We start from the raw sequence: 22,011 nt of genomic DNA on the forward strand, positions 1-22,011 counted from the left end.
TGTGAACTTCGCCCGTGTACAAGGACACAGAGGTTTCAAAATCCGCTTTCTAAAAGCTTGGGTTTCTCTAGGACACCATTCTCCACCTCTGCTGTGTCTAATTAGTAGTTCTCCACCCACTCCAGTCCATTAAGTTTTCTGGAGTCCTTAAGGTTTTTCCAAGCTGATTTTGTTTGAGGCCATGGGCAATGTTCCAAAACGTTAGCAATAGTGCTTTTTAGATTTGCTGAATCCTAAACCATCTCAAAGAGGCCTTTGTTAGGAGAAACTCCCCCACGCCCTGCCTCCTTTCACAAACCAGCAGCACACCAGCCCTGGGCGGGAACTGACAGGATCAGGGTGGTTCCAGGGCCCTGCTGCTGGCGGCGAGAGACTGAACGGATAGGAGGGAAAGTTAGTGATGAAGGAATAAAGGAGCCTGACAACAAAGCAGCAGTGATAAAAAATCCAATCAGAGAGCTGTTGAAAGGATTTCCCTCAGCATTTCTTCAAATTGATTTCCTCTTTTTTTTTTTTTTTTTCAACTTAGGATCGAGTTTTCTTTTTCACTTTTTAAAAAATTTTAGTTAAGGTATACCAATTTCATGTATACAGATTTAGGAACATAGTGATTTTTCCCACCCAACCCTACCCCCCCACACATTCTCACCCTTCATCCTCCCCACTCTCCTATTCCCACTCTTAATTTTTACAAAGATCTATTTTCAGTTTTATTTATATTCATAAGATTAATCCTACAGTAAGCAAAGAATTCAATAAATAATATGAAGGGGAAAAAGAAACACTGTTCCTCAACAGTAGAGACAGGGCTGTAAACAATCACCAAATCTCAAAATTCAATAAACTCCTATACGTTACATTTTAGATACTCTATGGTATTTGTCTTTTGGGGGCTGGCTAGTTTCACTACGTATAATGGTTTGTATCCATTTTGTTGCAAAAGACAGGATGTGATTTTTTTTAACCACTGAGTAGTATTCCATTGTGTATATATACCATAATTTCTTTATCCATTCATCAGTTGATGGACATCTGGGTTGATTCCATCTCTTGGCTTTGTGAATTGAGCTGCAAATGGCAGGCCTTAAGATGCTGCAGTGAGCAAGAAAGAGTTGATACCCTGGTGAGAGAATGGAAACAATTTGCTCAGGAAGATCAATAGGAAATTCTGACTGCTGTGAAGAAATAAAACCAAGTGTTGTGATAGTGAGTAGGTGATGCTTTAGATGAAAGAGCCACTAAACTATTGGTTCCTCAAAACTAAGCAGAAAGGATTTTTTGCTAAGATAAATAAATAAAATAAACCCCGTATTGTGGGAGATTAGTGGACAAAGGTAAAGGGTTAATCATTGGGACTGGAGGTTAAATAGATGCTTGAAGATGTTGGGCACCATACGGGAAAAGTTTTGCACTTTGGGTGCAATGCGGAGAATGGATTTTACGGGGTTAAAAATAGAAGGCAGTAGCGAACGTTTAGTGTAGTCATTGAGATGCCTATGTGTGAGGTGGGTATTGTGGTGCAGCAGGTTAAGTCACCCTTGGGAATGTCCACATCCCTCACCAGAATGCCTGGAGTCCAGTCCTGTCCCTGATTCTGATCCAGCTTCCTGCTAAAGCAGCTGGAATGGAGCAGAGGATGGCCAAGTAATTGGGTCCCTGCCGCTCAGGTGGGAAAACTGGAGTTCCTGGCTCCTGGCTCCAGGCTGACCCAGCTTTGGCTGTTGTGGAAATCGTGGAGTGAACTAGCAAAGATCTGTCCCACTATCTGCCTTCAAATAAACAAATAAAACTTAGAAAAACATAAATAAAAAAATTTTAAAGTTCTTGCATCACATTTCAGATTTGATTCCCTGCTCCCACTCGTTCGCGTTTCCGCCTGTGTAGACCCTGGGAGGAAGTGCTGATGGATCAGGATAATTGGGTTCCTGCCACCCACATGGGAGACCAAGACTCTGCTCTAGGCTACCGCTTTATCCTCAGCCTGGCTCCAGCAGCTGTGGGTATTTGGGATTAAACCAGTAGTTAAGAGCTCTCTCTCCTTCTGTTTGTCTCTCAGCCTTTCAAAATAAACGATTTTTTTAAAGTAGAGGAGAAGCAAGGGAGAAGATTTAAAGTTTATTACAATAACCCTGATGAGATTATTAAAGTTAGATTTTGGGGCAGAAAACCAAAATAACTTGTTGCTGACCTGGGGTAAAGGGGCAAAGGAAAAACGGAGCTGACATTGACAGCCCCTTACATGCTTCGCAGTCTATGCCGAGGTCCTTATGAAGGTTAATGCACTCCATCCTCTCAACATGTCATTGTTGGGATCAACTATTCTTTCCCTTAAATGGACTAGAATGTGAGTGAGGTGTGGAGCTGGGGCTGGTTCCAAGGCAGTATTCTGCTAGAGATTATATGCTCATTCACTACCCTACAATGCTGTGTGTTTCCCCGACTGATTCTCAATAACTGTCAGAAAGGGTGAAATATGGGAGTCTGAGGTGTGACAATTTTTAAAATCCCTTAAGCATTCCATTGGAGATATTAAGTGGACAGTTATATATAAGAGTCTGGAATTCAGAAATGACATCTGGACTGGACACAGACATAACAAAAAATTTTTCAATAGAAATTTTAATGTTACCAGCGTAGAATAGAATTGAATTTTACCCTGAAAGCACTTCAAACTTTATAGGAGATAGGAAAAACAAACAAACAAACAAACAAACAAAAAAAACCAATCCTAAGTCATGATGAACAAACCTAGAAGAAAACCGGAGCAGAAATCTAGAGATAAAGTTGTCTCAAGAAAGGAGATGTGGCAGGTGGGTGTGAATTACTGAACGATGTTAAGTTTTGGGCACAGTAAATGGAAATCCTTGGTCCTGGCAGGAAACCCAGACACCTGCCAGGACAGCTTCCAGACTCCTTCTTCCCTGGGAGAGGCCTCATTCAGAGCTGAGCCCCAGCAGTCCCCACCATTTGTTGTTCTGTACCTTGGGCAATCCTAGCTGACTGATACAGGCATCTGCCAATACCCTAGAAATTTCACTCTCCTGGAAATTGAGAAACATGAATGAGGAGAAGTTCAGGCTTGAATGTTGACCAATGCAGTATGCCTGGTCAACAAACTTGCCTTTCAAAATGGTATTTAAATATATGTATTTGTATTTAAAAGATTTATTTATTTTTGAAAGGTGGTAATGGAGGTGGGGGAGGGGAGGGTATTGATCTTCCACCCCTGGTTCACTTCCTAAATCATTACAATCACCAGGGCTGGGCCAGGCCGCAGTCAGGAGCCAGGAGCTCCATCCAGATCTCCCACATAGGTGGTAGTGGCCCAAGTACCTGGGTCATCTTATGCTGCTTTCTCAGGCATATTGGGAGGCAGCTGAAGCAGAAGTGGAGCAGCCAGGACTTTAATCGCCTCTTGCATGGGATGCCAGCATTGTAGGTGGCAGCTTGGCCTGCTGCACCATAATGTTGACTCTAAATATATATTTTTTAATGGATTCATTTCTACTGATTTGAAAAGGAGAGATAAAGTGGCAGAGAGAAATTTTCCATCTTCTGATTCACTCCCCACATGCTCAGAACAAGAGCTGGGCCACGTGGATGCCATACGGATGGCAGGGGGGACCCAAATACTGAACCACCCACATTGCCTCCCAGGATGTGAATTAGCAGGAAAGTAAAATCCCAAGTAGCGCTGGGACTGAAGGGCATTTTTGAATTGAGAAGTGGGCTTCTCAAGTTGTGTCTGAATGACAGTACAACTGCCCCCTAAAAAGCTTTTTTAAAAGATTTATTTATTTACTTATTTGAAAGGCAAAGAGAGAGAGAGAGAAGGAGAGCGAGAGTTATCCTCCGTCCACTGCTTCACTCCTCAAATGACTGCAACGGCCAGGGCTGGGCCAGGCTGAGGCCAGGAGCAGGGGCCCATCTTCCACTGCTTTCCCAAGCACTCCAGCAGGGAACTGGATCAAAAGTGGAGCAGGTTTCTGGAAACTCGGTTTTAGACCAAGTGCTTAAGACAATGAAGCTTTCCAGCAGCTTCCAACCCTGCACTGGGATCGTGGCATTTGATAGGAAACCTCCTTGACATGATTTTCATATCCATGCAGAGCTCCCAAGTCCTCATGGGGACTGAGCGCTAAGAAGTATGCACTTGGAAGCACTACCTGGTTTTCATTTCTACCTGTGGTATACAAAATGATTCAAAAACGTTTCACAGGGCCAGCGCTGAGGCGAAGTGGGTAAAGCTGCTGGCTGCAGCAGTGCCGGCGTCCAACATGGGCTCCGGTTCGGGTCCCAGCTGCTCCACTTCTGATCCAGCTCTCTGCTACGACCTGGGAAAACAGTGGAAGATGGCCCAAGTCCTTGGGCCCTTGCACCTGAGTGGGAGACCTGGAGGAGGCTCCTAGCTCCTGGCTTTGGATCGGCACAGTTCCAGAGCAGTTGCAGCCAACTGGGGAGTGAACCATCGGATGGAAGACATCTCTCTCTCTCACTCTCACTCTCTCTCTCTCTCTCGCTCTCTGCCTCTCCTCTCTGTGTGTAGCTCTGACTTTCAAATAAGTAAATAAATCTTTAAAAAACAGTTTCACACACTTTCACCCATTAATCTTGGAGATAAAACCTAGGAAGCGATGATTCAGGGCAGAAGTCAACAGAGCTTTGCACATATTGCTTTTTCTCAAACAGAGACTGGAAGATGTGTGATGCGATGGATGCGTGAGCAATGCCACTGCCCCACTTCTCTCCCCAATTTACCTTCTCTGAGAATAAGGCTCCAGGATGCCACTGTGTCATACTCTTGCTTCCCCAGCTTTGTGCATTGCAAACTGAACACATACAACACGAACACTTAAGGGCATAATGTGTGGATGGATGGATGGCTGGGTGGGTGTTGAGGGAGAGAAGAGGTTGAGCTTTTGTCCAGCTGTAACCAGAAACTTGGTCTTTGTCAACTGGGTGGATTCAAACCAACAAGGACGAAGGTTTGAGGATGAAGGAAAGAGAAAGTTTCACGCACTGGTAAATGAGGAGGTAGCAGAGCAGCATCCTCCATTTGGTCTTTCTGGGGTTTTATTGAAGCTGCAAAGAAGGGGCTAGATTTTTGCAGCATGGGGGAGGAACAGCAAGTTTTCGGGTCACTTTGGGAAGGGCTGCAACCAGTCATCCAGGCCCTGAACTCACCACAGCACGGATCTGTTCTTGAAGTGCCTGCCGGTGGGAAGATTAAAACCATCCGGACTGGGCTGCTCTGTTCTGGATGCCTGTGAGAGGTGGAGATAGGATTAAAGCCAATGATTCAGCCTTGAAGAATAACTTGATAACATGGTGTTTTGTAAGAGCAGCCTGCAAAATATCATGTGGCTGGGGTTTGTGAGAGGCAGGCTGTACGCTGGGGAACTTCGCCACCCGGCCTTTAGTTATGGCAAGAACCAGCTCCTGCCAACTTCCAAATTGGTTAACATTTCTTGTTTATATCACCTTGCTCCTGATTACACAGGGAGACTATACCCAGGGTACTTCTCCCTCCTTTTAATTCACATTACATGATGACTTTGAATGTGCCCAAGTGTCTTGCCATGTGCTGAGGTTTCGATGTGGTTTGTTCCCAAAAGGTTTTGGTGCTAGAAACTTGGTCCCCAGAGTGAGGGTGTTGAGAGACAGTGGATCATTAAGAGGTAAGGCCTAGTTGAAAGCAATAAGGTCATAGACAGACTCCCCTCTAGGAGTATCAGTACTATCTTGCTGTAGTGGCTCAGGTCCCATGCGAGTGCACTGGCTCCCAACACAATGGGTTATAAACCAGCAAGGTTGTCCCCAGCAGCCAGGAGACCTTCTTGCCAGACATGCTTGGGCCAAGCTGTCTGGCCCTCGCAGCTACAACCATTGTGAGCCAGGTAAACCTCTTTTCTTCATAAAGTCCCCAGCCTCAGGCATTTTGTTGGAGTCACACAAAACATACCAAGACATAGTGTCACAAAGTAGTGAGGTAGACCAAGGACAGTTTTGCCTCTGATTCTTACCTCTCTTAAATGTAAAGAGCCTGTTAACTGTTTAAGAGAGCAGAAAGAGGACAGGATTACACAGAAGCCTCTTGGTCCTCTCTTTACGGTAAGGCTGCAGCCCATCAGCTCCCAGCACGTCCGCTGTTGCTGCTGAAGTGCAGGCCACCATGAACAGCCTCCGGACTCCTCTTCCTGCTTCCTGCACCCATAGCTGCAGTCTGTCTGCAACCCAACAGCCAGAATGGATCTGCTAAGAGAAGCAGATGATGCCATTCACCTCATCCAATCATTCCGTCCTCCGCCTTCTCAGCACAAAAACCAACGTTATTCCGTGGCCTTGAAAACCCCTAGTGATTGGCTTCACCACGCCTCTCTGCGCATCCCACCCATGCCTGGCCTACTCTCTCTTGTGCAGCCACCAGCTTCCTTGCTGTTCCTGATCACTCCAGCCACAGTCAACCTTTGGGCCTTTGCACCTGCAGGTTCCTGTCCTTGGAACTCTTCTTGGATATATACTTGGCTCAAATCCTTATCTCCTTGGCTCAGATTTCCTGATTCAGATTATTCCTGGCTACAGCTTCCTATTCCCTTCCTGGGCCTGCTTTGTTCCATAGCAGATAGCACCATTTTAAACTGTTTATTAAAACCCTGCTATATACTAGGCATGGGTTCAGGTGCTAAAGATACACCATGGAAACAAAAAAATAATAATTTCACATTCTCAGTGGTGTACTATTAGTGTCCATGTTATTAGTAAACAATGCACAATATACACAATAAATCATTCATTTTGTTCATGGAACTTAGTATAACAAAGTTTATTGTTTGCTAGTAAGTAGGGAGCATTGTAAATCAGAAATCTTTTCTGGACCTGTGATCATTTATATGAAAACTCTTCACTTACTTAACCTACTCTTTAACTCAGCAATATTGACTGTGATGACTTCAGTCCAGGGAAAGAGGACAGGTACAAATATTTCCAGACTGTAGGAGCACAACAGACATTCTGTACAGTCTCAAGTGTCTCTGACATCACAGATGTATACTGAGGGAGTAATCTGATGGCTATGATGAGAATAATTATTATTATTTCAACGTTGCATCAAAATATGAGACCATCAGACCATTAACGTTTGTATCTTAAAAAACAGTCACAAACAAAAAGTTTAATAAAGCTGCTAAATAACAGTTAAAAGCTTTCATTTGGCCCAAAGCATTCCATATCTGAACAAAAATACAGTGTTGTTAAAATGCAGCAAATTGGGAATTTTTTTTTGTTAAGTGGTTTAGTGATGAAGGGGCGGTGTTATATAAAAACTATCTGCCAAAGACAACACGACACACCTGTGTTAGAGCCAAGTTGATTTGCTGGCTAATTGCAAGGAGGGAGATCAAACGTCTGCTGAGCCATGAGTTGACTTAGCCATTCCATCATTCATTCCTGCTGTTTTTAATCTAGAAGGAGAGAGGACAGAGCAGAACCGGACTTGCAGTCAGTAAGGAAGCAGCAGTCACTCAGCTCAGCCAGGACAGAGGGATGTTTCGTTAGCTGTGCTGGTTGACGATGGGCTTGGGTTCCCTCAGAACCACAAGTGATGATGCACTGTCTTCTCTTTACCTTGCTTCCCGATGCCCACGGAATAGCGGCACCAGCTGGCGTCCTTAGAGCTGACCAGGGCTTAGCCGTGAGGACCAGGCCAGCTCAAGGCCTCCCCACCAGTCCCCATCAGTCCCTGACTGTCGGGGACTGCTTCCCTCCTTCTCAAAATGCGTGTTAATGTACACATTTGATAAGTTGCTGTTATCATAGGAAATGCAAGAAGGCTGACGATAGTTGGAAAGGATTGCAATGGAAAGACCAGACACCTGTGTGGACTCTTCACCTGCTCGCCGTGTAGGCGTCGGAGTGGCTGCCCGTGTCCGCGCCCGGCGCTAAGAACTTGTCCCCCCCCCCCCCCCCCCAGCAGAGCGTCCTCCACACTTCCTGGGCTTTGGGCGCGTGCACGAGATGGACCTGGGTGGGCACTGTCGACAGCAAGCACAGCCAGGCAGGGCCTCAAACCTCGCCGGCGTGGCCGGGCTCGCCCGGGGGCGTCTTCTCTGTGCCCCGGGCCCCCCCGGGAGAACACCCTTGGAGCAACCCGAGCTCCCGCAGCGAGGAGCCGGAGCCGGGCACGGGCTGAGCCGCACCGCCGCCCGGCGAGGTCAGCGGACTCACACTGGTGCTGGCCGTTACCTGCTTTTAAGCAGGCGGGCACCGCAAAAAGGATGTGAGGAAAGGGAGTTACAGGATCAGCTTATGTTGGGAAAATCCGAGTAGTTCCCCCGGGAACAGTTGGGCTTTCCGCTCTGCCATGTGGGGTTGAATTTGAGCTGCATTTATCTCTGCGATGGCAGCAGGATCAAAGCAGAAAAGCCGAGATGAAAAGGAAGGGAAGAGTGAAAACCAGTAGGGCGGACGCGGGCAGCAGCCGGACCTCGTGGCTCGTGCGCTCGGGCCAGACCCGCCGGAGTGGGAGCCGGGCCGGTTACACCCCAGACTGCGGGCGGGAGGGCCCGGCCTGCAGATCTGAATTCTCGCTGTCAGGTGGCACAGGGCAGTCTGAGCCTGGGACCCTGAAACCCAGGCAGTGACACTAAGATCTGGGAGGAACTGGAGTGAGGCTGTGAGCACAGGAGGGCCTTCTAGGGTTCAGCTGCAGCCTCTGCATTCTACCACCGCTCTCCCCACGCCTAGGACAGTCTCTCTTCCTTCCCTTTAAAGGGGAAAGGGAAAAAAAGTAGAGTTCTGAACACCCAGAAGGAGTGGGCTTTTTTCTTACTCCTTCTAAGGAGACAGAACAATCTGTTTGTAGGCATGCACGGGGACAGAACAATCTGTTTGCAGGCATGCACGGGGTAAGGAAAATGTAAACCCACTAACCACGAAGGGATTCGAACCCTCAATCTTCTGATCCGAAGTCAGACGCCTTATCCGTTAGGCCACGTGGTCTGTTCTGTAAAGCAGCTTTCCGCGGATCGACAAAAGATTATGAAAGCACTGGCCCTTGCGCTTTTGGCAGGAGCCGCGGTAAATAAGGGCACCCGCGCTGCTTGTTCCTTTTGCCATCGGAAAAAATATAAAATAAAATAAAATAAAATAAAATAAAATAAAATAAAATAAATAAAATAAAATAAAATAAAATAAAATAAAATAAAATAAAATAAAATAAAATAAATAAAATAAAATAAAATAAAATAAAATAAATAAAATAAAATAAAATAAAATAAAATAAAATAAAATAAAATAAAATAAAATAAAAAAATAATAAAATAAAATAAAATAAAATAAAATAATAAAAAAATAAAATAAAATAAAATAAAATAAAATAATAAAATAAAATAAAATAAAATAAAATAAAATAAAATAAAATAAAATAAAATAAAATAAAATAAAATGGAACCCCGGATCGTGGAGGTCGTTTAGGCCTGCAGAGTGAAATTTATGAGGCTTTGGGGTTGTTATTACGGTCTTGTGGCGTAGGGAAACTGGTGTTTATGGAACCTAACAGGGGTGCTGCATTTCCAGGGGTGTTTTTAAAACACGTAAGGTCCTGCGCACACTGCTCGCCGGGGCTCCAGGGCCTCGGGTGTCCGCAGAGGACCCGGGAGGGCGCCGCCCGTCCCCGCGAGCCGCATGCCTGCCCCAGGGTGAGGCGGGGGGCTGCAGGGTGGTCCCAGACCATTACTGTGTTTTGAGGTTTCCATAGAATGAGTGAGGGCACACAACAAAGAAATATAAAAACTATTTCTACCTGTAAGAGATGAATCAACAGAAAAACGGCAATAAAATCATTCTTTGAAGAATGTAGTATGTTCTGCAGAGCGCTTGCCCTCGTGATGGGATGTGAAATTAATGTTATATTTTGGATGGCTTCTTTCATTCTTGCAATGAATCTCTGATGCCGCAAACCTCGTTTGAATGTAGTGTCAGCACGCAACACAAAGGCATTACCGTAATTTTCCTAAATCACGGGCGCATTGTGAGTCTATACTTGTCTTGATTAGTAAATTAGCCGCTTCTGCAGCACAGAAATGGAGCCTTTTACGTAGCCATTCTCTCCCCAATCATCGAGCAACATCTGACACGTGATAAAGCTCAGTAAAAAGGTGATGACTTTGTCATCTGCAGATTTTCTTGAATTGTGCGGTCGTCTTTAATGTGAGGATTGTTTATAACATTCGTCTCGTGTCCTGCAAACAACTGAATCCGGACTTCTTGTTCTCTTCCTGGAGGCAGGGTTTAGTGAAAAGGCTATAGCAATATTCAGATGACACGGGATGGTGACCAAGCCATCGCTGGTTAATGTTGGAAGTGGTGAGAAGGGGTTGGATTGCGGATGTATCAAGAGATTTGACAAGTGGACAAAGCGTTCATTCTGCTCCCGAGGGCAGCCCTTCTGTGACCCTCCACGGCACGCACCAAACATCCTTTTCTTCCAGGCTGTGAGATTGGGGACTTCAAGAGGGTCACAGAAAATGAGAATTATAAAAAACTATGCATGGCTTTCAAAATTTATGCATTAAAATAAAATTGTCTTTTAATTCCATTTGCCCTGTACTTTTGAAGTACCCTTGTGTACACAACTAATAAACTGTAGCAATCTCATTTATTCAGTGGTAAGTGTCATGTGCTCAGGCATTTCATGTGTATGGTGAGGGCGCCCCTCCTTCAGCAAAAGGTGACTGGAACACAACCACTTTTCTCTCCAAACCCCTCTCCCTCACACATCCTCCCTCTCCTCTACACTCTACCACAAAAATAAATCAGCCATCGTTCCTTGGAAACCCTTAACAATCACACCTCCCTGTGTTTGTCTAGAATGCCCTTGAGTGGGAAGTCCTTGCGCATTCAAGGTTTGGTTCAAAACCTCCCACCATTCCTGAATTAGATAAATGCCAAGGTGGAGTTAATGCAGCAAATCACTTACTCAATTTTCCCTTAACTCTGTAGATGGTTGCCATGGTGACGACATCTACCCCTACACTGAAAACTGAAATACTCACATGTTCACATAGTTACTGGGCAATATTATTATCCTATATACCTGAAGTGGTAGCTCACAATGAACCAGGCTGTCAGCACATTTAGTCAACAATAACAACAACAAAATCATGATATGCACTTATGGCTGGCTCTGTGACTGTCTCCCCTTGTTAACAACTCAGATTCCAACATTCAAGCGGACTTTGCTAGACAAAGAGTGAACAACTGGAGGTAAAGAGCACGTGTGGAGACAGGAGAAGAAAGTCTCCTGTAGCCTTCACCTGAGCACATCCCTTTCCTGTTTTTCCTGAGTTCTGTCTTTTCCTGGAATTGATGTACAACTGCGACTACATGTTGAGGCATAGACCTACTGCACTGAGCATATAATCCTTTTAATAAAATACTGCCTTATACCGTACACATTTACTTGTTTAAAAGCATACATAAAAAATAAAAGAGCAGGTGTAGACTGTAGGTTACCTCGCATCTTTTTCTTAGCTCCTTGCACAGTAACTGATACAGAATATCTGAATAGGAATCCTGAGAGAAATATAAAACAATCAACATATCAGCTATAACAAATAAAGATAGACAAGAACTCTAGTAGAGATTTGACTAGAGGATAAGGAGTAGACACAAGTTACCCACAGTGGCCGCACAAGAGGCTTCCGGGTAAAATCCTGATCATGAAACTCTTGCCCCAAAGACGACTTGTATTTGCGAAGAATATACGAACGCTTTATTGTAAATTAAACTACGGAATTTTAGGTAGGAAAGTGAGAAAAGAAAACTTAGCAGAGGATGGTTTCGATCCATCGACCTCTGGGTTATGGGCCCAGCACGCTTCCGCTGCGCCACTCTGCTTCCCGAAGGTAGTGCCTTCCCAATAGAACTCTTATCATCGTTTGAGTGAGAAAACCGTATTTAGTACCCTACGCACCATATGGCTGATATTCCATTTCCGGAACCAAAAGCAGAGGCGGGCGAGACACTGGGGTGAGAAACAAACACCACCACACCGTCAAGTTATTGGGAGCAGATGTGAGGGCGGCTAAATAGAGAAGCGCAGCTCCTACCAAACAGGGCAGGGACGGAACGGCCGGGAGCGGGGCCCGGCGCCGGCGCCGCGGGAGAAACCGCGCCACGCAGCCACCACACACGTCGATTCGCCGTCTGGGCAGCGTTCCGGGTGGTCGGAGGCGAGAGGGAGAGGACCTGGCGCTCTCCCGCCCTCCGCCCTCCGCCCTCTCAGCCGACCCGGGCCCTGCGAGCCGGGTGTCCGAGCGCAGGGCGGGACGAGGCCGGGCCGCTGCTGCAGGCCGTGGGCGCCCGCGCTCCCGCGCCACTACCCAAAGCGTCCCAAACATCAGTAAAAACTGAGTTTCTGTTCCTGACGTAGTTGCTGAAGCGGCCTAAAGACGTCCTGAGAAGGCAGGACTGGCGGGAAGCACAGTTCCCCGAGAGCGCGCCAAAATGGCGGGCGAAGGTTCTTGGTGACGTCATCCCCGCCGGGCGCGAGGGGCGGGGCTAGCAGGCGCAAGGGGCGTTCCCGCGCAGGCTTGGCGTCTTCAATTAGGTCCGCACTCCGGGCATATAAGGGGAGCACCTCTGCCGGTAGTCGCTATTTCTGAGTTGGTTCTGGTAGCTGATAGCGATGTCTGGCCGTGGCAAGGGCGGGAAGGGCCTGGGCAAGGGCGGCGCCAAGCGCCACCGCAAGGTGCTGCGCGACAACATCCAGGGCATTACCAAACCCGCCATCCGCCGCCTGGCTCGGCGCGGCGGCGTCAAGCGCATCTCGGGGCTCATCTACGAGGAGACTCGCGGCGTGCTCAAGGTCTTCCTCGAGAACGTCATCCGCGACGCCGTCACCTACACGGAGCACGCCAAGCGCAAGACGGTCACGGCCATGGACGTGGTCTACGCGCTCAAGCGCCAGGGACGCACGCTCTACGGCTTCGGCGGCTGAGCTGCTCCCGCGGCCCCAGACCCCCACCCAAAGGCCCTTTTCAGGGCCACCCAAATTTTCCTGTAAAAGAGCTAGCATCTAACAGCGTTCCTAAGTGTAGATAGCAGTGATGTTTCCACTTGGTTGTGAATGCGGTCTATTGCAGTGCATTATCCAGTGCACTGCCTGACTGGGGCAGAAGTACCAGTGCATGAGGCGGCCGGTGTAACCGCCCTTGCCTTTCCAGCTTCCTGGCTGCAGCCAAGATGGCGGGACCAGGTACATAGAACCAGAATACAGGGAGAAGCTGGCCGGGGTCTGCTCTGACTTCCCTGAGAAGAAAAAAGGGAGAATTGTGTGCTGCGCAATCCATTGGTGATAGCCTTTTCAAGACTTAGGTGTAAGGTGTGTAACGAAGACTACATTTCTCTTTATTTAGCTCATGTCTTCAAAGCTGGTTTGTGCGTAAACCCATTGAAAGTAGCACGAATAAATTTAATGATAGGACTAGGGGAGGTGGTTATTGCGATTCAGTGCAGTTTTAAAAGCTCAGTATGCTCGAAGAATAAAAACAAAAAACCAAGCAGAACAGGGCACTAAAAGGCTGTTTCCACCAGCAGCGCCCTCATGCGTATCCTAGGGCGCGGGATGCAGTGTTTCCATTTGCTCTGCTAGCCCTAGCAGAAAAATCAGTTCCAGGCAAATAATCTCACCACAACCATGATGCCTTGAGGTTGACAACGCAGGAGGGGAGTGCGGTGCCTTGAATCTTGTGACAGATTTCAAAGTCGGGTAGGTCTGTTCCTTAGTTCAGTTGCTCCTGTCAGAGAAGGTGGACTTTAAGAATTCAAATCAGATTCTGTTGAACTTTGTTTTCTTGTTGCTATGGTGATGTCTGAATGATCTGAAAATTAAATCACCATCCTACATATTTTTGAGCTCCAGAATCTGAGGCCTTGCTAACTTAATTAACATCTCTGACAGGCCTCAAACGGAATTTCTACCACCACCTCTGTAAAAACAGCTCCTCTTCTTGAAGTTCCTGAATGGCAATTCTACCCGTCCTAGTGGGGTCATTTTTATCTTTTGTCCCCCCTTTCAGTCTCTACACCTACCTATCCGTATGTCCCAGCAGCTGTAGTGTGAAAACAGAGAATCCAACCATTTCCATTCCCACTGCTGCTGTCCTGGTCAGCCCCCTCCTCACTTGGTTCTTGCTCTTAATCCATCTAAACAAGTGAATGGATTAATGAATGAGTGAAATGAATATAAATCTTGATAAATTTAAAATTGATAAAATGAAATACTTCAGTATGCATGGAAAGTATTTCCCTCCCCCGGCAAAAAGAAAGCATTTGAAGAAGGCTCCCATACACAGCCAGCCTTGTGTATCAGCAACAATTTTTGCAAAGAGCTTTATTTGTCTTTTCTGGACATCTACAGATTTTTAGGGTGTGATATGTGACTTCTCTTTTTAAAAAATTTAGTTGTATGTATTTGAAAGGTAGAGTTACAGAGAGGGAGATCTTTATCTGCTGGTTCACTCTGGAAATGGCTGCCATAGTGGGACTGTGCCAGGCCGAAGCCAGAAACCCTGAGATTTTGCCAAGTCTCCAACGAGGGTACAAGAGCCCAAACACTTGAAACATCTTCCTTTGCTTTCCCAGGCCCATTAGCAGGGAACTGGATCGAAGTGGGACAGCCGGGTCTCTGCCACAATTCCAGCCCTGACTTTCCTTATTTTCAAATTTTCAAGAAACATTTAATAGCATACAGACACTGATTTTTTTGGTGGGAGGTGAAATGACTTTTTCACTAATATATTGACATTGTTATTCCTTATTAGCCATTAAATTTATAGTTTTAAGTGCATGTGAAAGAACATCCTAAATCATGTGTCAATCATAAAGGATGATGTGAGAACCATGCTGGAGTCCAATAGCCAATCAGCTAGAAAAAATATTACCAATAACTGCTTTGACCCAATCTCAATCTCCTGTTGTCCCACCAGAGGCAACCATGGCCCCTTTGGTCTTTTTATCTTTGTTGCCTTAAGAATTCCTAACATTTTTCTGCCCTATGCTGTCACATTGCACTGTTTTGCTTAATTGTCCCATTTGATCCTCTTTGAGGTCCCTAGCAATATTATATAAAGAAAAACATGTGCTTAGACTCATGATTCACCAGATGGTTCACAAACAATTCTGTTTTTCAAACTCATTTTTCAGCCTCCTAATCAAGGAATTATATTTTAAGATTGTGCTACTCATTTTCACATATCAAAAAAATTAGCCTACATAGAGCATACTTAAGTTAAAAAAAAAGTTGTTAAATAAATCACTCATTTTTCTTAACATAGGACAAGTAGATTTGAACAGCGCTCTCTATATTTCTTAAAAACATCATTGTGAAATTTGGAGATAATTCTATTTAGGGGAGTTGATCCTTTCACCCAAATGAACATAACAATGCTAATGGTATATTATTGCTTATAGTTAAATTTCATTATAAATAGAGACTGTTTTTATCCAATTCCTATTCTTGTATTTCTACATTTCAACTTTTAGCTAAAATAAATACAAGTATTGAAAGGATTAAAGTGAGAAGGCAGAATCAACAGAACTTTGTGTGATTATTAACATTTGGCAGCGATCCTTCTGGGATTTTGGTCTTGTCTTTTCTTGTGACTCTGTGTGTATAGAATATAGTACAAGAGTCCTATAAACACTATAAGGGAGATTACACTATCTGGCCATTTGTTTTCCCAGCATACTGTTTCACAAATATTTTATTTTGGGTACATTTTTTTTAAAGATTTATTTATTTATTTGAAAGACAGAGTTACAGAGAGAGGTAGCGAGAGAGAGAGAGAGAGAGAGAGAGAGAGAGAGAGAGGTCTTCCATCCACTGGTTCACTCCCCAAATGACCGCAACATCCAGGACTGAGCTGATCTGAAGCCAGGAGCCAGGAGCTTCTTCCTGGTCTCTCACGTGGGTGCAGGGACCCAAGGACTTGGGCCATCCTCTACTGCTTTCCCAGGCCATAGCAGAGAACTGGATCAGAAGTGGAGCTGCTGGGACTCGAACCAGTGTCCATATGGGATGCCAGCACTGCAGAAGGTGGCTTTACTTGCTAGGCCACAGCCCCAGCCCCTGGTATATTATTGCTTATAGTTAAATTTCATTATAAATAGAGACTGTTTTTATTCAATTCCTATTCTTGTATTTCTACATTTCAACTTTTAGCTGAAATAAATACAAGTATTGAAAGGATTAAAGTGAGAAGGCAGAATCAACAGAACTTTGTGTGATTATTATTATATGCAGAAAGGGAAAGCTAAGGGAAGTAGATTTCATATGGGGATGAGTGAGGGGCACTGAGAGGAAGATCCTGAGAGCAATCTTGGTCCTGCTGAGAAGCCTGTGGGATACGTAGTCACTGCAGGAATTTAAGGTTTCATCTGCAGACTTCCTGTTAGGGAGTGAATTGGGCCCCTGCCTCCAATTTCTGTGGTAGGTGGGGTCCTACCTACCAGCTGAGCCTGTGACTGCACCGAGAGATGTGGTCTTCCAGATGTGAAATGAGGTGACTGGGGTGAGTCCTAATGCAATCTGAAGAGTGTTCTTAAAAGAGGAGAGAATTAGGACACAGACACACACAGAGTCAGGAAGATCCAGAAAGTCAGCCATCCAGAAGCCAAGGAGAGAAACCCCAGAGGAAAGGAATCCCACGCACAGGGTTGGCCTGAGACTTCTAGCCTCTGGCATGGATAGAAAATAAATGTGTTGAAGCCATGCTGTGGTGTTTCGTTGTGGCAGCCTTAGCAAATGAGCTAAGTTTTATGTCCACCCCTTTATCTCAGAGACAGACACCCACACCTCATACATACCTGGAGCAGGAAACATCTTTTTTACCCATCTTGGATTTATTGGTTAGGGCCTTTTTAACCAAAGGCAAGCAAGAGAATATCATATATATTTATTTCAATTTTACCTGACCGGGGAGCCTTAATAAGGAGATAAAAAACTGAAAAATGATTAAGCCTGACTGATTGCTGGCTTAAGAAAATTGTGGAGAAATGGAACAAAGCAAAATGAATGTGAGGTTAATGTGATAACCCGGGGCAAATTTAGCAAGCCTTGCTGTGCTGACCTCACAGGTGTTTCCTGAAGCTCTAATGAGCCCCTTCAAGGGCTCGGGTTGGGGGAGGTCAGGCAGCCCCTCCTGCAAGAGTCCCATAGAGCAAGTGACCACGCTGAGGGGATACTGCCCAGGGACAAAGGAGGTTGCGGCTACTAGGGGTACTTTTCACAAAGTATTTACAGAAGCCGCAAGTATGAAGGCAATTCAAAATGTTCGTGGGAAGATGGAATTAAAAGTTTGGTGCAGGTAACAGTTCGAGGTCCACCCAGTTTTTTGCATCACATTAATTTTCCATGAATTTTTCAAGGGCCCTAGTGGAAAGCTAGCAACAAGAATCAGAACTGGAAGATATGACTTCTATGTTGGGGTGAGGTGCTGCTCTTCAGCTTCTGAGGTCCAGGAATGTACAGTGGTTTCCGCTGTGGGGCCCGGGGTCCCAGGGCAATGCATTCAGGGTGCTCATGCCTCCCACCCCACCCCCATCAAGCAGCTACTCCCTATTTTACAGTTATAGGATGGCTCCTGGCTTCTGATCCGCCCAGCTCTGGCCATTTCAGCCACTTGGGGAGTGAACCAGTGGATGGAAGATCTCTCTCTGTCCCCATCTCCCTCTCCCTCTCTCTGTAACTCTGCCTCTCAAATATATAAAATCTTAAGGGAACGTACTTAGCTGCCAAATTGCATTTTAATTTAAAAGATCAGGCTTGGAAGTACCCAAGGGGAACCTACTACAGAAATGGAGGTTAGCAAAGGAGTGAGTGAGGCATGAGGAGAGAATTCTCAGCTGTTTCCAGGTTTCTTTACAGAGGAACCCCTTGAATGAGGCCCCAGATCTCCTAAAGGTGTCGCAAAGTTCCTGGAGAGGGGCACAAATTGCTTCAACTGGCAGTCAGGGAGGTCTAACAGCCACAGGAATCAGGATGTGTCCCCCAAATACATTGGAGGAAAGACATGGATGCATGGAAGGGCTCCCAGTGTTAGATAAGTGTTAATGACAGACCAGAAACTCTAACTGGCATCAAATGCTAAGAGGCAGCCCTTTTTAAGGATCCAGGGCTCCTGACATCGATGTGGGAACAAGGAGAGGCTTGAGCAGCCCTGTTGTACCCTAGATACTTTACCTGTACTTTTACAGACCGTGCAAGCCAAAAACTTTTTTTATACTTTATTTTATTATTTTAATTTTTTAAATTTTATTATTTGGCTAAAAAGTAGCCTACACATTGGGGTAGGGCAGGATATAGCACAAAACAAAGCATTCTGTAAAGATAATGGGAAATACTAAGAAAAAAATTCTGAGGGACGTTCTCTTTCAGGTCCGTATATGCAAATAAGGTATTGAAATTTAATGTGCTTACGTACATGCAAACGAGGTATTCAAGAGGCACAAATGTGATAGGCTTGAACAGGGTGGCGTGTTTAGGCGTTTCTTGATAGCTGTGCTCTGTGGGATTACCAGCTGCTTTAGAATGGCTGTCAGAAGTTTAAGCTAAGAGTGAACTAAGAGATTTCTGTAATTTCCTCCTGAAGCTAGCCTGTGACTCCAGACCAAATTAATTCTTTTTAAAAAATCTTTGCCTAGGGAGTTCACGTTAATACAGTGCCTTATCATCTTCTAGCATTAATTCGGCAACGATAAACGGTAGTAATTGTTACTCCTATTTAGATTCAAATACTCAAAGGATCCAATAAATTCCGCAAATCAAGATGCAAACAGGACTGCATCCGACCTGAGGAATCTTCCTCTTTAACCGTATTTGGAATTTTTACCCTCTGCATACCGTTTTAAAATGATTTAAACCTTAATTTTCAGAGCAAGAAATGAAGCCTTAATTATTGTGAGATTTAGAATTTCTTCACAAGCTCCATCCCCAAAATGTTCATGGCAAGCAGCTACGTCAGCATTTGCGATACCTACTCGGGAGAGACTCACCTCGGGGTTACACTGCCAGAGCCCAGGGCTCCCCATCTACTAAGTCGTTCAGAACAGTGGAATTAGCGCCAAATGACCTTTAGTGCCAAAGTTAAGATTTTTATTTTAAAAAATTTGCTGGTGTAACCTTGTTGTGCCACGAGATTACGGGTATGATGATTTTTGTTTTCATCCTGCCTTCCAATGAAACCTCAGGAAAATGTAGTGACTGGCAGGAGGCTCCAGCATTCCGAGGGGCAGCTTTCGAACCCCAGGAGCGCTTGGAACTCTAATGGGAGCCTGGCGCAGGCGGGTCCCGTCTCCTCACCGCAGCAGTCATGGAAGTTAAGTTAGTAGCTGTGGAGACCTCACGTCTTCTCCCTCCCCCCCCCCCCCCCCCCCCCCCCCGCGTCCTGCTGTTGTCAATTCTGAAACGCGGGTGTTCAGACAGGTAGAAAAGTAGCGGACATAGGGGACCGTTCGTTCCATACTCCAATGATTTCTACAAAAACATTTGAACTGGGCTTTAAGATGACCGAAAGCCAGTTAGGACTCCGGGAATACAACAGTATTTCAAAAAGTAATGCAGGTTGACCTACCTAGGGAACGACATAACAAGCATCCAACTCCATTGTGTTTCTTCATAACCCTTACACAACACAAGCCAGCACTATGAGAACATTTTAGTGTCAGCGTTAAATATTTACTACACACAAAACCCCAGGTTACAGATCTTTTGGAGATATTGTGGGTGGCTCTGAAAAGAGCCTTTGGGGTGAGGGGTAGTGGCGCCAATTCGGGTGCTCACTTGGAGCTGGTGTACTTGGTGACAGCCTTGGTGCCCTCGGACACGGCGTGCTTGGCCAGCTCGCCAGGCAGCAGCAGGCGCACGGCCGTCTGGATCTCGCGCGACGTGATGGTGGAGCGCTTGTTGTAGTGCGCCAGGCGCGAGGCCTCGCCGGCGATGCGCTCGAAGATGTCGTTGACGAACGAGTTCATGATGCCCATGGCCTTGGACGAGATGCCGGTGTCGGGGTGCACCTGCTTGAGCACCTTGTACACGTAGACCGAGTAGCTCTCCTTGCGGCTGCGCTTGCGCTTCTTGCCGTCCTTCTTCTGCGCCTTGGTCACCGCCTTCTTGGAGCCCTTTTTCGGGGCCGGCGCAGACTTCGCGGGCTCAGGCATGATCAAACCCTCTGAATCTTCTAGTGAGAAGAAACCAAGTGTGGGAAAACGCAGGCACGGTGACTATTTGTTTGGTGAGAATGCAAATAAGGTGTTACAGCGATTCGGATTTTCATTGGCTCATTTAGTATCTTCAACTCTGATAGGGTAGCTTTGATCCTGAACTCTCATTGGTTCCTTCTGCATCTCCCGCCTCGGAGACTATGGCCTTTGAACTCATTACGTTTTAAGGAAATTAGAAGGGGGCTTGGCTTTACTGCTACTTTCTGATTGGCTGCAATTTGTATCCGACAACTCGGATAGGCTACGTTAAGAAACTACAGCAGGGTATAATTAGCTGCTTGCGCCTCCACCTTAGCAATTTTCCTAAGATTCATTTTTGTGGTTCGTCATGTCTGGACGCGGCAAGCAGGGCGGCAAGGCGCGCGCCAAGGCCAAGACCCGCTCCTCCCGGGCCGGGCTCCAGTTCCCCGTTGGCCGCGTCCACCGCCTGCTGCGCAAGGGCAACTACGCCGAGCGCGTGGGCGCCGGCGCCCCGGTGTATCTGGCGGCCGTGCTCGAGTACCTGACGGCCGAGATCCTGGAGCTGGCGGGCAACGCGGCGCGCGACAACAAGAAGACGCGCATCATCCCGCGCCACCTGCAGCTGGCCATCCGCAACGACGAGGAGCTCAACAAGCTGCTGGGCCGCGTCACCATCGCGCAGGGCGGCGTGCTGCCCAACATCCAGGCCGTGCTGCTGCCCAAGAAGACCGAGAGCCACCACAAGGCCAAGGGCAAGTGAAGCCGCAGGCGTCCGTAGACTCCATTAAACCAAAGGCTCTTTTCAGAGCCATCCACCTGGTCGCAAAAAAGCTTGTAACGAACGGTCTCCGGGCAGGAGTTAGCCCGCACTAGTGGCGGCACAGCGTTTCCTAGGGCACTCAAGACAGTTGTGGGCCTGAAATACATCCCAAGTTCTGAAGGGAAGTGCGTTTCTAATGCTTTGCAGATCGACTTGGACTCATGATATAGGTCCCTAATTTGGCTCTAAGCAGTTGCCGGGTTAATGAATGACAGGTTGCGGTCCCCAGGGCACTCGCAGTTTTGGGCCTTAAACCGCAAATTCTGTCCAATTTGTCACATTGTGGTGGTCCCCAAGGTACTCAGAACACTATACCCCAACTTTGAGGGGAGGGGCGTTTCCAGTTCATGCACATTGCCGGGGTTACGGATGCGCTCCGCACCCGACGCTGCTTCGGGCAGGGCACCGGGAGGGAAGCACTGGGAGGCTCAGGGAGCTCCTCACGGAAGCTCGTGGACGCAGAGGCGGCTGAGGGCCGCGTGAGCGCGACAGGACCGTGGGGAAGTCGGCCTGGCGTTTCCGTGCGACACCACCCGCCGTTCCTGTCTCGGCCCTGCCCCAGCGGTTCCAGCCAGGAACGCAGCCGCTGGGCCACGGTCGCTGAAAGGAGCTCGGAGACAGCCGACAGACGCCGTGAAAGACGGAAACGGCTCAGGCAGATTGTTCTGGAAGGGCGGCCCTGGGCGTCTGCCCGCCGTTAGACAATGACTGCGGCCATCAGCAACTTGGAGCCCACCTTCCTGAGGGCCCCGCAGTGTGAAAGCCAAGGAAATGGAGTTCTCCCAGCTCAGACTAACAGAAGCCCGGGGATTGGAAGCTGGAGGAATTTATCCAATGAGAGCACAGGGAAGCCAGTTACGTCACTGGAGCGTCAGCCAATGGCTTTATCGCGCGGGATGTTTTTAAACCAGAGAGCCCAATCCGACCATTTCTCAGCGTATATAAAGGGG

At 46.7% G+C, this 22,011-nt stretch overlaps 3 protein-coding genes and 2 non-coding genes across 5 annotated transcripts; 2 read left to right on the forward strand and 3 right to left on the reverse strand.

Moving 5' to 3' along the window:
* Positions 1-8,924: 8,924 nt before the first annotated feature.
* TRNAR-UCG (transfer RNA arginine (anticodon UCG)) lies at positions 8,925-8,997 on the reverse strand. The gene has a single exon. It is a non-coding gene; the product is annotated as a tRNA-Arg (tRNA).
* Positions 8,998-11,823: 2,826 nt separating this feature from the next.
* TRNAM-CAU (transfer RNA methionine (anticodon CAU)) lies at positions 11,824-11,895 on the reverse strand. Its single transcript has one exon. It is a non-coding gene; the product is annotated as a tRNA-Met (tRNA).
* A 750-nt stretch (positions 11,896-12,645) lies between these two features.
* LOC100346459 (histone H4) lies at positions 12,646-13,052 on the forward strand. Its single transcript, XM_017344948.3, has one exon. It carries the CDS (start codon positions 12,686-12,688, stop codon positions 12,995-12,997), a length of 312 nt encoding a protein of 103 aa, XP_017200437.1. The 5' UTR covers positions 12,646-12,685; the 3' UTR covers positions 12,998-13,052.
* A 6,661-nt stretch (positions 13,053-19,713) lies between these two features.
* On the reverse strand, positions 19,714-20,269 carry LOC100346201 (histone H2B type 1-C/E/F/G/I). The gene has a single exon (XM_051855035.2). The coding sequence runs from the start codon at positions 20,215-20,217 to the stop codon at positions 19,837-19,839; it is 381 nt and encodes a 126-aa protein (XP_051710995.1). The 5' UTR covers positions 20,218-20,269; the 3' UTR covers positions 19,714-19,836.
* Positions 20,270-20,590: 321 nt separating this feature from the next.
* LOC100345939 (histone H2A type 1-E) lies at positions 20,591-21,890 on the forward strand. Its single transcript, XM_002714205.5, has one exon. The coding sequence runs from the start codon at positions 20,609-20,611 to the stop codon at positions 20,999-21,001; it is 393 nt and encodes a 130-aa protein (XP_002714251.1). The 5' UTR covers positions 20,591-20,608; the 3' UTR covers positions 21,002-21,890.
* Positions 21,891-22,011: the final 121 nt, after the last annotated feature.

The sequence above is a fragment of the Oryctolagus cuniculus genome, chromosome 5 (genome assembly GCF_964237555.1).
Source record: "Oryctolagus cuniculus chromosome 5, mOryCun1.1, whole genome shotgun sequence".
NCBI classification, from domain to species: domain Eukaryota; kingdom Metazoa; phylum Chordata; class Mammalia; order Lagomorpha; family Leporidae; genus Oryctolagus; species Oryctolagus cuniculus.

Excerpts from the sequence above, each read along its gene's own strand:
- LOC100345939 (XM_002714205.5), top strand. The coding sequence starts at position 20,609 with ATGTCTGGACGCGGCAAGCAGGGCGGCAAGGCGCGCGCCAAGGCCAAG.
- LOC100346459 (XM_017344948.3), top strand. The coding sequence starts at position 12,686 with ATGTCTGGCCGTGGCAAGGGCGGGAAGGGCCTGGGCAAGGGCGGCGCC.
- LOC100346201 (XM_051855035.2), bottom strand. The coding sequence starts at position 20,217 with ATGCCTGAGCCCGCGAAGTCTGCGCCGGCCCCGAAAAAGGGCTCCAAG.